This window comes from Equus asinus, chromosome 8, assembly GCF_041296235.1.
Source record: "Equus asinus isolate D_3611 breed Donkey chromosome 8, EquAss-T2T_v2, whole genome shotgun sequence".
NCBI classification, from domain to species: Eukaryota; Metazoa; Chordata; class Mammalia; order Perissodactyla; family Equidae; genus Equus; species Equus asinus.
The window spans coordinates 7395583-7410517 of record NC_091797.1 but is presented as its reverse complement, the minus strand read 5'-3'; the positions used below and the strand labels follow the sequence as shown (position 1 = coordinate 7410517).

Sequence of the window (14935 nt, the reverse complement as noted above, 5' to 3'; positions counted from 1 at the left end):
GTTGATCCAACATTCTGTTAATTCCAATAGAAAAAAGGAAACACTTCTGAAATATTTCCTTTAGAATGACATTTTGATTTATTCGTAGAGAAAGAGTGGACACAATTTGTTATTATTTTTTCAAACTATTCTTCCAATATGGTAAAGTATTACCACGCATTAAATTTAATTTCTCCCCCTAAAAATGATAAGGGACTTGGACCCACAGCGGGAAGCGGAGTCGCAGGTGTTCTGAGGACACGCGGTCTCATCTTGGGCTGTTTGCTAATTTAACTTCTTCTTATCTCCTTCTTTTGAAAAAATGGTAATGATAATACTAATACCTCACAGGACTGCTCTCTAGCAATGACTTCAAGTGTCTTCAAAGATCTTCCCAAATGCATTCAGATGTACTAAGTGACCAGTGGGTTTTCCCTCCCCGACCTTCCTTTCCCGTCTGAGGGAAACAAAAGACGTGGAGGGGCCACGGAGATGACGCTCTGACTTTCTGACTTTTCAGTCTGTGAGGCTTGCTTGGCGAACGGCTCCTGATTCCTGGGGGGCGTTCCCTTCTGAAGGAACCGTTCCTTTTGTGTAGACACTTTGTGGTATATTCGACTATAGTTCTATGGCCTGTAAAGCTTACAAATTTCTGAAAGAAGGAAACTGCCTTTTTGTCAAATATTGTCGACATTGTCATACAATGATGGTGACACAGAGACACCAAGATAAGCTCAACTGAGCTTTGGTTGCCTGTCCAAATGGCTATGAGAGGGTATATTCAGATTTTACAAAGAAAGCCAAATTAGATGTGGATGAAGAGATAAATAAGTGTGAATGATTTTAGGAAAATAACAGGAGAAACTTATGGAATTAGAATCAATGGTAAAGTGACGCAACAGAAAAATACATCTAGGTTAATATGTGAGAAGTAAGACCCCAAAGAATGGAAGTCTCACCTACCAGAAGAATACGTATGGAGCGGTGTAGGATTCTGGACACCTGAGCCATCTTTACTCCGTATTCAGCAACAGTCTCTTCCTTTGCAGGTGCTAAACGAAAATTGAGATGCCTGGAGATTTTGAATGAACTCTTACGGAGCATACAGCCTCTGTTTATCTTAAGATCTGTGTCGCTTCTAATCATAGTGGCAAACTTTTAGCTTCCTGTTGGGTTGATATGACCATTAAGCTATGGACAGCCCAGGGCTTTGAAAGCATCAGAACCACACACAGCTGAGGCCACGATGCTTCTTCATTAGCCACGTGCACAATGGAGACCACATAGTGTCTACCTCAGGGGAGTAAAATGTGGGCAATGTAGACCCAGTGCTGTTTGTGGCCAAATCAAGAAAGGGTCCTGAATTCAGCCGTGCTAGTGGAAGGCAGTGGGGTGAGGGCGATGGCACCGACGAACGCAATGCCGGCTCAGAGCGCGGGAAAAGGCCATCAAACGTGATAGAAATTCCTGGGGTTACATATGGCCCATATTTTTCTATCTCTTGAACAAAAGGAGTTGAGACTAGAAAAAGCAGAAAGTCTGGCTGTCTCTTGCTGTCTGCTATGAGAGATGAGACCGTGAAAATGAGGGCAGCAAGCACTTGTTTGTGGGTAAACTTGAATTTCCATAAAATAGAACCACGTGTGCTTCCCCGCTGTGTCAAACACACGGTGTAGACGTGGGCTCTTGGTAGATGGATTTGCACTCGGCCCCTCCTCCTCTTTTGTCCTCTGAAAGTTCTTCTAGAGACCAAGTTTACCCCCATTGCCTTTGCTTAAAGGGACACTCCTCTCCGTACAAATTAAAAAACGGCGGGCGGGGTTTGCAAGGATCTACATCTTTTTGTTATTTTAAACCTTATTTGAGCACTGGTCAAATGTGACAATTTTCATGTATTTCTCAGTCGGTAAAGTGAATTGGCTTATCTTCCTTTTGGACTATCTTAAGAACTCAAATTATTTAATAACGTAGACAACTTGGACGTTACAGTCCAGAATATTTAATTTCAGGAAAACTAAGATTTCATAGTTTGAAGTTGTCAGGAAGAAACTCTCATGATTTCGAGTCACTCTGATGTGCTTAGAGAAGAAAAGAACGAACGCTTTTTGCTGTCAAAAAAATACTGACTGTGCGCGGACGCTGTCAGTTCTGGTTGTACGTAACCGCCTCCCGCCGTGGAGTTGGGGGATGTGCGGCATTGAGGACGTGAACACAGCCTGCTCGCTCATGCCAGGCCTCTTCCTTCCTCCCGATCTGCACAAGGCTCTGTGAAGAGCAGGCTGAGCTGATTGGTTTCTGCAAAATGCCCTCCTTCATTTTTCTTTTTCTGTCCTGTAGATGACAGTCATTGCATTTGTCCAGAAAAACATCAAGCAAAATTTATGTGCTCTTCTTTCTGTTACACTTAATAAATAAGGCTTCAAGTAAATGAGAAACTGTTTGGCATGAAATGTGAGGTAACCTTTCATAATTACCGCAGCAGAGAACCTGCGTGCTGGAGACTGACAGAAAGCTACGCACACAAGGCACTTAGGCACATAGATAAATATCTGGGAAGTTCTATATGGATTTTTTTCTGAAAAATTCTGTCACTGTATTATACCTTTTTAATACGGGCTGTTGAGATTTTACCTTACATTTCAGTGATGTAAACACTGATACGTGGTGCCCCCTCTACCCTAAAGGTCCTGACTTCTTCACTGCACTCCAGACCCATCCATGCCTGCGCTGTGTCTGTGGCTAGCCAGGATAGCCTCTGTCTAGAGTCTTTCCGTCAGTGACAGAATCAATATGCCTGTCATTATCGATTTCTCACGCAGGATCCACCAGATGAATGATGCAGTTGGGGATACGAAAGACATTGAAGGCAAGGTTTGTCTGAAAGGAATTTAAGATTAACCTTGCTGAGGGATGAGATTACGATTAGGAAACCGCTGCTGTTCTGATGTTTTTGATTTATGAAAATGGTAACTTTGTATGATTCAAAGTAGCGATTGTGAATGACAAGACAGTACATATGAGGGCTGGCTCCGAATGACAAGACAGTACATATGGGGGTTGGCTCCGCGGTCGAGTGGTTAAGTTCATGTGCTCCGCTGCGGCGGCTCAGGGTTTGGATCCTGGGCGTGGACATGGCACCGCTTGTCAGGCCACGTTGAGGCGGTGTCCCACATCCCACAACTAGAAGGACCTGCAACTAAGACACACAACTGTGTACAGGGGGGGTTTGCGGTGATAAAGCAGGAAAAAAAAAAAAAGTACATAATTAGGTACCAAATTATGGGCTATAAACTACAGGTTCCATACAGGCTTTGTGTAGACAGGATACAGGGAGACCTGAATTCATCAGGGGACATTGCTGGGTGGGCAGCATTGGAAGAGGAGAAGAGAACCGGGCAGGCCTTCAGGCAAGAGGGAGCTGTGGAGGGGCGTGAATGGGGGTGATGGGTCCCAGATGAGTAAGCTGGCCGCTCACAGAGACTGCTGGGCTGGGGATTGGCTGGGCCCAGGCTGGGAGGGAATGCAACTGGGAGGCAGCGGGCTGCTGCAGCACTAACGGGAGAGGATTGGTCGAAAAGAAAGGGAAAGGATGAGAAACACACTAAGGGGAACAAATTCTCTAACTGTTGTAGCTGGGTGCGGCTTCTGCCTTCTGAATTCCATCTTTTCTATCACTTACATACTTCTTTTCATTCAATGATGTCTAGTTCCAGATATTAGATGCTGTGTGTACCAGACATGGTCTCTTTCCTCCGGTTCAGCACTGTTAGTTAACAAAATGTAAGTGCATATCTTGTGCCTCTCTAAATCGATCGTAAGATTTAGTGTAACAGAGACCATGGGTTTTTGTATTCATTCTTTCAAAAACTGTCATGAGTGTCTATATATGACAGCCACTGTTGATATAAAAAAGAAAAGCCCCGGTTCTGGTTCTCAAAGAGATCCAGACAAACAGTTATAATAAAATGTGATAATTGTTACTGGCAAATTGCAGTGAGATTAATTCTTAAATTTTCCTGGACGTGTTAAAACTTCAAAGAAGAATGATCTTTTGAGCTGAGGCTTACAGGCTGGAAGTGTTCTGGAGGCTCAGGAAGATGGAACAGCCTGTGCAAAGGCACAGAAGTGGAGGACTCAGTGGCGTGACACAGAATGTACCCATGTGCTACTATTGTTGAGTCAGGGTGAAATGAAGGAAAAAGAGATTGTGCAAATGGGCAGGGGCTGGATAAACGTCTGTGCAAATGATGCAGAGCATCTTAGGTGGCATGTTGTGATGAAGCATGCTGATTAGGCACGTTGTGTTTGGACTTGTAGACAAGTGGAGGATGGAGGGGAAGGGGTGTGACCGGGTGCGAAACTGGACAGGTGGACAGGAGGCTGTGGCACTTGCAACCGTCTGTGACAGATAAGCTGGGAGCGATGAGGAGGAGAAAGAACACAGAAGGAGAAAATACCAAAAGTAACTGGGAATGAAATGGACAGACCTTGGTGTTTAATTGAACGTGGGGGATAAAAGGGAGAGAAGGCAGGACCTTGTCTGTCTTGTTCATAACCGTATCTCCAGCATCTCAAAGAATGCCTCATTCAGGTTCCAGTAAATATTTGCCAAAACGAATGAAAGGCAGAAATCCAGAGGACTCCTGGGTTTCCGCCTGAAGCAGAACGTTTATGCCAGGTGTCAACCGAAGGGATGCAGAAGAGGGAGACGACATGTTCACCTGTGGACCACTGTGGGACGCACACGTGGTTTCTAGAAGAGTCAAACTATAAGCCACACATTGTAAGGAGTGAAGGGTAGAAAAGGACGAAGAGATGATGAAGGAAATGCCAGTATGACTGCAGAAGATGAGAAGAGGATTAGGTTAGGTAAAAAATCACAAGTCAAGAGAGACATTTTTGAGCTGCAATGTTTGCCAAGGGAATTTGTTTAGAGTTCAAAGGAATGAAGTCAGGCAAAATCAGTGCTCAGCTTTGGGGGGCTCAGGGAGGAGTACAGTAAGTGTTGGGGAATGACAGTCGCTCGCCTTTTTTTGTGGCCATGGCAGAAATGAGAGGTAGGCTTACATTTTAGGTTGTTATATCCACTCTGTGGCCTTGTGCATCTTAGCAGCAACAACCAGTATGCAGGTCAGAGACTGACGTTACCCAACAGCAAGAAAAACACCTAAATGTGGGGATTCCATTGCTCACAACACTGACTTGGATCATAGTTTCTTTTACAGAATAGATAATTGCAAATTGTGCGGTTAATATTAATCACAATAATATGTTTTAAAGGAATATGTATCTCTTTAATTAATAAGTTTATGCTACACAAATTGATGAATCATCCCTACATATGACATTATGGCAATAATTACGTACCTTGGTCTATCCCCGTGTATGGTCTAATTTAGCTGCTCCCTAGAGGTTTTGAGTGGTTGCTCTCAAATACTAGTTGCATAAAGAGCACCTAAGAGGCTTGATACAATTCTGTCTGTTGATTCAGGAGGGCCTGGGAATTAGCATTTTCTCAAGCACCCTCAGAGGATTCTGATACAGGCCTGAAGAGGTCCCACGTGGAGAAACACGGCCTTATAAAGCTCCCCCGGGCTGCTTGCATTTTTTTTTAGCTGGTGTTCTTGCTCCCTCAGGTGGCACAAACTGGAATTGCAGGTGTCCGATTTCTCAGTTTCACCCATAAGAGGATGGAGCGCCATGATTTATCTGCCTGTTATCCAGCCTTTACTGAACCAGGCTCTCAAGCTACCAGCGCCAGTGCAGAATTAGCATTCATCTCCATACGTACAAAGCAGATGACAGAGAAGACCGGAAAATGTCACAGGTAAGAGTACACAGTTTACAAATGCTGTGGCCAAAATGTCACTTTAAGGTTTTCTGTTTGGAGACTTCAGAGGAGTCTTTAGCAGTGGGTACTGAAGACTGACTTGGCAGCAGCATTTTCATGGAACAAGTGTTTATTCTTTGCTCCGGTTCTCCCTCCGTGAATCTTTCAGGATTTAGAATTTCTGTTTTAAAACAAGACAGACCCAGGGTCTGTGACGCTCATTTAAATTTTTTCATTTGCCAAGTTGTTATTTTTTGGCTAATGAGAAAGATATAATTGGGGAACTTATGGTGAAGGGTGTGAGGATTGACCAGGTAGGGGTAGAAATTCCTCTTCCTTCCCTTCCTTCTGCCCTGCCTTCTGGCAGTCAGTCAATAGATATTCATTAAAACTGTCCGTGATTGGCTTCACGTGGGATGCGGTGAGAACCAGGACCATTTCTATGAGGGAGGAGAGAAAGTCAGCCCACCATAGCCTGTAATCAAGGGTCCACGCCCTGAATGCTCAGAGGAAGGGGACATGGCCCCAAGGGGAGGGAGGGGCGAGCTATGGGGAAATCCGAACAGAGGAGACAGTGTCTGAAACCAAAGCCCGCAGAACGGCTGCTCTTCAAGAACCTTTGTGCAACTGTGTTGCTGGGCTACATGTCATGCGATGATCTGTTCTCATCGTGGTTCTTCATTCATAGGATACTTTTTGTGTCGGGCAATGTGCTAAGTGTGGACATATAAAGTTGAACAGGGCTGCCATGGTCTCTGTCCACACAGCTCCCATTCTGTAATGAAGACAGACAAGAAAACTCTATCCAAAAAAATAGATAAAAGAATTATGCGTTGAGGTAAGGGCTTCAGAGGCAATAAGCAGCTGGGGTGGAGAATAACTTGCATGGGGTGGGATAAGATCTACTTCTGTGAAGTGGCTGAGGAAGTGGTTTCCTGGAAAAAACCCAAACTACCATGTTTACTGGGTCCAGGGCTATTGTAAGTGCTTTTCATATATTAACTGTGTTAATGCTCACAACTCTTAGAGAATGTACCATTAGTATACTCATTGGATAGGTGAGGAAACGGAGGCACAGAGACAGTAAGTAAGTGGACATGTAATTTGTAAGTGGTGGAGACTGGATTCACGTCTACATTGCCAGGCCCCAGAGCCTGCTCTCTTGACCACCCTAATGGCATTTCCTGTCAAGGCAGAGGGAAGAGCACGCAGGAAGCCTCTGAGCCAGGAAAGCTGATGGTTAAGGCACTGGAAGGGAGAGGAGTGGAGGTGGCGCAGAGGCCTGGGCGAGGCCAGGGAGAGAGGCGGGGCTGGGGCCGGAGCCTCTGAGAACATGGAAGGAGGTGTGGATTTCCTTCCGAGGGCAGTGGGACATCACAGGGGGGTTTAGGCAAGGTACAAGTATGACAATATTGCTTTGAAAGAGGTAACTTGCTGCCACTCAGAGGACGCGCTGCAGGGGGAAAGGCAGGAGGGAGGCCGGGGGGAGGGGTCGGGAGGTTTTGGTGATGGAGATAGGGAAGAGATTCCAACAGATCTCCGAGGGAGAGTGAACAGCACTTCACATGATGAAGGTGGAGGCAGCGGGAGACTGACACACCACACCTCACTTGGTGTGTGAGCCCCTTTCAGACATGTGTTAGTACAGAAACCGGTGTGCAATCTGAGGAGACAGTCAGGTGGCGAGTTGAAAAGAACAGAGGATATTGTTTACCCTGCACAAGAGAACCACTGACCGTTGGGAGGAAGGTCTGGTTCTGGTGTAACAGGTGGATTTCACAGGTGAGGATGCTGGGCGCAGAGAAGGTAAGTGATTAATTGCCGACGGGGGAGTAATGTACACGGGCTTTTCCTTGATCCCACACATGCGTAACTGCTTTCTACTTAAGACAGACAGATTTCACTTGTAAGTTCATCTCCCACGAATTCTAGGGTACTGGAGTCTTTGCTACAGGCTGAGTACTTTCTTAATTCTTCACTCCTTTCACGTGGAATGGTTTTCTTGGAGGGTAACCATTCCCATCCCATAACACATGGTAAAATGATGTTCCTTCTGAGAATCTCCCTTCTCTCCTTATATATGGAAACGGAACGAAACAGAAGAAAGGACCAGTCAAAAGGCTCACTTCTTGTGGCCTTGTTTACCTCCACTGCCTTATGCCCGCCTGCAGGAATTCCTGCCCTTGATCAAGAGGCAGCCCTGCTGGGAACAGGGCTTCAGGAAGGCTCAGGACCACGCTGGACTACCAGGAACACACTCGAGGCAGAAACTCGGATGCTTCCTCTAGGCATCTGTCTCCTTCCTCCGCAGCCAGTTAGAATGTCCCTGAAGACTCGCTACACTATTGTAAAGGAGCTGAGCAAGTCCTAGAGGGTTTGGTGACTCTTACCATGGCCCTTCTGTCCGGTGAAAAATATCAAGTTGTTTTGTAGGGCCGAGTGGTTGTTCGCCAGCTGAAACGTCACGTGGAATTCATAGTCAAAGCCGATGTCTGGGACCCGTGAATAAGCCAGGAATGAAGTGTACCCAAAGGCATCCGTGCCACTGAAGCTGGGCTGAGTGATATTAATAGCTGTGGAAAAACCCAAACCAAACAGTTAAAATAAACCTGTACATGGACTGGTAAAGGAGGGTTAGGTTTTGCTGATGCATCTGGCTAGATAGTCTGTTTACTATCACATTCATTGTACTTATGTGCCCTTCAGCATTGAGCAACGAAGTGACTCAATAGGGAATTTCGAAACCAGAACAAAGGATGTGCAGGGTTTTGAATCCTGTATAGAACCCTTTCACTCACATATACATCATGAACAATTTACTTAAAAAGCAAAACCCTATATTTTGAAGATTGCTTTTAGAAACAGAAAAGATCACTGGCAGCCAGAGCATTTGCCCAGGATCTTTGTGAACATGATTTGGCGTCAAACACTGAGCATAACTTAGGGGGGACCTCCCAGCTCAGGACAAACTGCTTTTCTAGTCCTGCTCCTTTGTAAGAGCCAAAGCCACAGGTCAGGGGCAGGAAAGCCAAGAAATGGGCAGGAAATTGATTAGGAACGACCAGAACTTTTCTTTAAGTAAAAATCATTGTTTAAAAGAAATGTGCATCCTTACTCTGTCGAGATGCTTGTTACATAATCAAAGCATGGGTTTCAACAGGACTGAAACTGTAGGGAGATTTAGTAGAAACAAGAACTGGTGAAAAACAGAAGTTCAAGAGCCAGGGTGGACAAAACAGAATTTAATTGAAGGTGGCTATTAGCCCACCAGCCGCCTCTCTTTCTCTTTTTGTCCCGCCTCTAATCTTCTGGTATCCAACTGTTCTCTTTCATTGCTCTGTTTCCATTGCAAGTAGCCCCGGCAGGCTTTTTAGTTCCCCACCCAAGGGGACCACAGGGAACAGGAAGGGGGCTTTTGACCCCCACCCTTGTCTGTTATGGATGGTGTTCCTAGATTAAAGGAAGTTCCTTACATCTGTTCTTATTGGTTCAAGACGGCTTGATGGAGGCAAGAAGGGCTTGTCTTGGTGGCCTTACGTTGTCCCCTTCTTCTCAAGAGATGGGGGCTCTCCTGGGAAGCTGTAAAACTAGAATTTTCCCAAGCCTTAAGAAATATCCTCACTCTGGTACCCGATGCTTAAAACAAAAGAGCTGTTTATGCCTGGTTATGATTGTTTATACAGCAAATAATTGTGCTAACCTGGGAAAAGGATTCCACTTATCAGAGGCTTTTATTTTTGTTTGTTTCATATAACTATTCAAATAGGGTATTTGTATGGAATAAGCTGGATATTTCATTTTGATATTTTATTAAAATCTTATCAGTTTATTCCTTGGAATGTGTGGCCAAAGATAAGTGTAATTTTTCTCAAAACTCACCAGAATCTGAAGTGGGATTTTGAAACCTAGCATCTCTTATACTTATTTTTATCTAAGGAAGTAATGTATGGCTTGTGTCCCAGAAATAGTCATGCTCTTCCCATCAGCTGTTTCCCTTTCAGCCGTCCTGTAGGTCAGGTGGTTGGGGGAACTGAAGGGTATGGGAATGAAAATAGAAATACTGACAGTCTCTTAATGTTGGCAATAAAATCAATGAAAATAGAATTTAACTAAATTTAATACAAAATAGAAAGAGGAATGACTTTCTTTTTTAACATTTCTTCCTGTTGATAATTTACAACCGAGTCTACTTAAAGGTTTAGTAAACTTAGGTTCGATCAACAAACACATACGCCTCACACGTATTGCACCGTGAGACCCTGTGCTAGATGTGGTGACACAAAGATAATGAAGCATGACCCTGCTGTCAAGGACTAGTGGTCGATAAATGTATCCAACTGAACTGGACAGAAGGTGAGGCTTGGCTGAGGAGCAGCAACTCGCCTGGCAGACGGAAAGGAAGGATCATTTCCGGTAGAAAGAACAGTGTGTTCTAAGGTGGGGAGGCCACAATGGCGTGTCATACTCAGGGAGCTCATGGAGTGTGCAAATTGCAGAATGGAGCATAAAAAGGAAGAGCGCGAGCAGGTGAAATGAAAGTCAGACAGAGTCAGATGATGAAGGCTCGATATTTCCTCCATAATCTTTGAGTAGTTGGGCATGGAGCAAAATTGCCTTTTAGAAATGTCACTCCAGTGACGAAATGTGAAGCTCAGACGAGGTGGAGAGAGCTGGAGGGCCAAACTTTGGTCAAAATGAGAATGAGGGCTTTTATGATATCAAGAAATATAACAATGAGTTAAACTTACGCTGAATTGGAAATGTAAGGACACTTATGGGTAACTCATAGAAAAAGGTAATGGTGTGCTATTTATCTAAACAGTTAGTGTTATCAGTGCTGGGATCCAATCAGAATTAAGTTTATGACACAATTTTATACCACTAAAAAGAAGTACGATGTATACTGAACGTTGAGTATAACTAGCCCACAGGAGTGGATCTGTGTGTGTTCAGCATTTCTTAGTCTAAAGCTGTGCTTCCAACAACACGGCAACTCATCACATGTGGCTGGGACTGCAGCCAGGCCTGATGAGATGGGCTTAGTATGGCGAGAAGAATTCATAATATTTTTATATGTGTTAAATATTAGGTTAAATAAGATATATTATTAAAATAAATTTCACCTGTTTTTTTTTTTTTACTTTTAAAAATAAGGCTACTGGAAAACAAAATTACATGGGCAGCTAACATTCTATTTCTCCTGAATCACACAGCAGAGAGAAGCATGTGTCTCTTGGCAGGTAAGTTCTTTCTTTAAACCCTTAGTTGTGACCTACGTCAAGGGGCTTTGACTTTTGGTACTTTGAGCTGTAGAAAGACAGGGCCTCTCGGGGAGCACTAGGAATCAGGAGAAGGGGTCAGAGATGCCCAGCCCACCGCTGAGAGGCCCCTGCATCCTCACTCACTCTGTCTCCATCACGTTGGATCAGGCAGGAGAACATGGAGGGACCCAGCTTAGGAGAAAGATGACTTTCCACCTTACAAATGATTCTTTCCAATTCTTTAAAGTATGCCCTTCATGATCTTTAACCAGGCAACATTTGGTTAATTTGATTACTCTGTTACACAAATTCCCAGATCAGACTTCTGGGCGCATGAGTTGTCATCAAAGCAGGAGACTGAACAGATTGTAATGGGAATACGTTAGGGCGAGTAAACGTATTTTTTTCTTCCCTCTGTAATCCCTAGCTGCCTCATGGCTTCCATATGTGAATTTAGGCATTTCTTTTCCTTCAGTTCTTTTAAAGTTACAGCAATGGATTGTGAACATGAGGAAGGTAGACGGATGCTGGGATTTGAATGAAAAGTTAATTATTTAGTATGTGGACGAAGTGAGCAAAACCGCTCACAGCTGTCTGGGGACATTTCAGGCAGTCAAAAGGCCTTACGTATCTCAACACCATTGAGAGCCATTAAAAATCTGACAAACTGTCAACGAAGGGCGACTGTCAAAATCTTTTCTGTAATGTAGTGCTACGTTGTAGGCGCAATGTAGAATCTTTGCACAGGTTATATGATGCTTACAGAACAGATTTTAGCAAAAATTACCACAAAGAGGGTAAACTTCTGTTTTCTAGAAAATTTACTAGGCAAATTTTTCTCATTCCCAATAAGGGCCGAGAAATAAGGCATTATTGTTTTAAATGTAACTGTACTATTTTTTTTTTAAAAGATATTCTGTAGTTGATGCTTTTAATCTGAATTACTGAAGTTTTGTGCACAGAGTGACCAAGATGAGCTGCTGGGATGTGTGAAGACACACACAGAGCTGAGGGCAGAGCATCTTCCCTCACCTCTGCAGTCCACCTGAAGCCGCCAGCTGGCATGAGACGTGAGCCACGTCATCGTGCCTGAGGGCAGGCCGCTGGGCAGCCAGTGAGGCTTGCCTCTGGATTTCCTCACTTCCCGTGTAAACTCGGGCAAGTTAACTTCTCTGTTTTAGTTTCTTCATCTGTAAGATGAAGGGAGTGAGAGTACCTAACTTTTTGTGAAGAGGGAGAAGGAAACACCCCTGAGCTAACCACACAGCTCAAGCACGCAGACCTCTTGCACCAGCCCTGCAACTCGACCACCTTTTCCAGTCTCCAAGGCAACTAATTTATACCTCCTCTAACATCTAATATTCATCTTCTCTCTCTCAGTTAAAAATCTTTCTTCTTATTTCACTGAGAAAAATAAAATCTAGGAAGAGAGAACTACCCCATCCTTCTACCATCCAATCCTCCCACGCTCCAATCGTCCATTTTGATCCATTGCTCCGCCTTCCCTCTGGTCCAATGCTGACTTCGCCTGGGTATCGGGTCCACCGCTCATTTACACAAGGGCATCACTTCCGCAATTCTTTCCTATTTCCCAAGAGACACCAAATTCTTCTTCTCTACTGAGTCATTCCCTTCAACCTCAAATACTCTAGAATATCTCCGTCTGGAAAACTGCTTTCCTCAGCTCCACGTTCCTCTCTAGCTACTCCTTGTTTCTCTGCTTGTCATTATAGTAAGACTCTTCTAAAGAGTGTCTGTATTGACTCAAATGTTTACCACCCATTCACTCTTGATTTCATTCCAGGCAGGTTGTCTTCTCTCCTTCCTTTGAAACTTCTCATGTTAAGGTCACCAGTGACCACCATCTTTCTAAATTCAATGCCAGTTCGATGTTTTCATCTTACTCAGTGTCTCAGAAGCAGTTGACGTAATTGATTGTTTTTCTCTTGAAACGCTTTCTTCTCGTGGTTTCTGTGATGCTGCATTCTTCTAGCATTCGTCCTGCCTTAAACTGCTTCTCATCTCTCTCCTTTTCTTCCAGTTGTCTCCGTCTACCATCATTCCCGACTTCATCATATGTACCATCTACAGGAGGTTGACTCCTGAATAATAGTCTCCATCCTTGACTTCTTTCCAGAGCTCCAGATTCACTAGATATTTGACATACATTTGTATGTCCAATAGGAATTTCAGACTGAACGTACAGGACAGAATTCTCTATTCTCATATCTTTACAACCCTGTCTCCCAAGCCAATCCCTTCCCCAGTCTTGCCTGTCTTTGTTCAGAACAAAAACTAGTCATCATCCTTAAATTGTTTCTCTCTCTGCCACCTTAACTGGTCACCTGGCAAATCCTGTTAACTTTATTTTCAGAATACATCCTGAATCCTACTACTTCTCATCCTCCATCAATGCCGCCAAAGTTCAGTGCGCCCTCTCTAGCTTGGCTACTGCAGTTTCTTCATCACTGGTCTCCTTTTTTGCCACTTTTGTCTTCTTACAATCTCTTTTCCCTATTGTAGCCACTGCTGTCTTTTCAATATTAATTGCATATTGAAAGTCCTCCAGTGTTTTCCTTCGAAGTTGCATATAAACAAAACTCCTTCATACAGCCTAAAGCCCCTACTTTCCAAATCTATTTTATATTCACTTCTTGCTCATTCTGCTCCGACCCTGCTGACTTCTTTGTGTTTCTAAACAAACCAAATATGCTCCTAGCTCAGGGCTTCTGCTCCTTTCTTTTCCACTTTGGGGGGAAACATATTCTCCCCAAAGATGCGTGGGCTGCGCCCTCACTTCCTTCAAGACTGTGCTCCACTGTCGGCTCTTCACAGGGGTCTTCCCTGACCGTCCTGTTAAACTGCTCATCTCCCTCCTGCATCACTCTCTAGTTCCTTCCCCTGCTTGGCTCACCACAGCCATTACATGACTGACTATTTATTTGTTTGCTTTGTATTGTCTTTCTCCCCAGTCAGATTGTAGGTCCTGACAACAGCACGTGCAACAGCGCCTGGCTCAAGTGGGTGCAGAGTACACATTTATCAAATGATTGAATGGATGCATATAAAGAGCTTAACGTGATGTTGAAAAAATAGTGACATGTATATATATAAGTTCTTTTTCTGCTGTTATTGTTTAATATCTTAACTGTTCTGTTCTTATGTGACTAGGGGAAAAATTGGAGCTGTTGGATGAAGTTGGGAAATAGAATTTGTACACCATCACCAATACTGATCATGGCTTGTTTGGATTTGTTTTTTTGCATTTTTCTAGTCATTTGCCTCTAAAGAATAAGAATGTTTCTGGATTCTTGAAAAGATATTAGAATCTTAATTCTTCTAGTGTGGGGAAAAATTCAGCTAATAAACTATGTACTGATACTGAAAATCAAAGCATACAGACCTCCAACTTGACAAATCAGTTGTTTTTTATAACAAAGCTGTATACTTATAACTGTAATTTCATAAGCTTTATCTTATAAACATTATTTTCTGTTTAATATTTGATAATAATGTCTCTTGTGACTTGTAAGCTAAAAACACTAAATACGTTTCTTTTGACGATGGTTTTTGACAGACAGTTTTGGCTTTTATATGACAAAATAGCTGTCTGATTCCCTCATAATCTTGTTGAAAATTTTACCATCTGGACTTGGAAAAAGTTCCTTAAGTTCATTAAAGAAGAATTCTTGAAAATGTACAGTGTTGGGCCAGCCCTGTGGTGTAGTGCTTATGTTTGCATGCTCTACCTTGGCAGCCCGGGGTTCGCGGGTTCAGATGCTGGGTGTGAACCTAAACACCACTCATCCAGCCATGTTGTGGCAGTGTCCCACATGTGAAGTGGAGGAAGATGGGCATGGATGCT

The 14935-nt window shown here is 43.7% G+C and overlaps 1 protein-coding gene across 1 annotated transcript in view; it reads right to left on the bottom strand.

The window, feature by feature from the left end:
* Positions 1-14935, bottom strand: part of LOC106842352 (protein eyes shut homolog) — a 1064587-nt gene that overhangs the window by 78610 nt on the left and 971042 nt on the right. The window contains exon 28 of the mRNA XM_070516721.1: positions 8200-8382. Coding sequence (XP_070372822.1) covers positions 8200-8382 — 183 coding nt within the window. The remainder of the gene's footprint in view (positions 1-8199; positions 8383-14935) is intronic.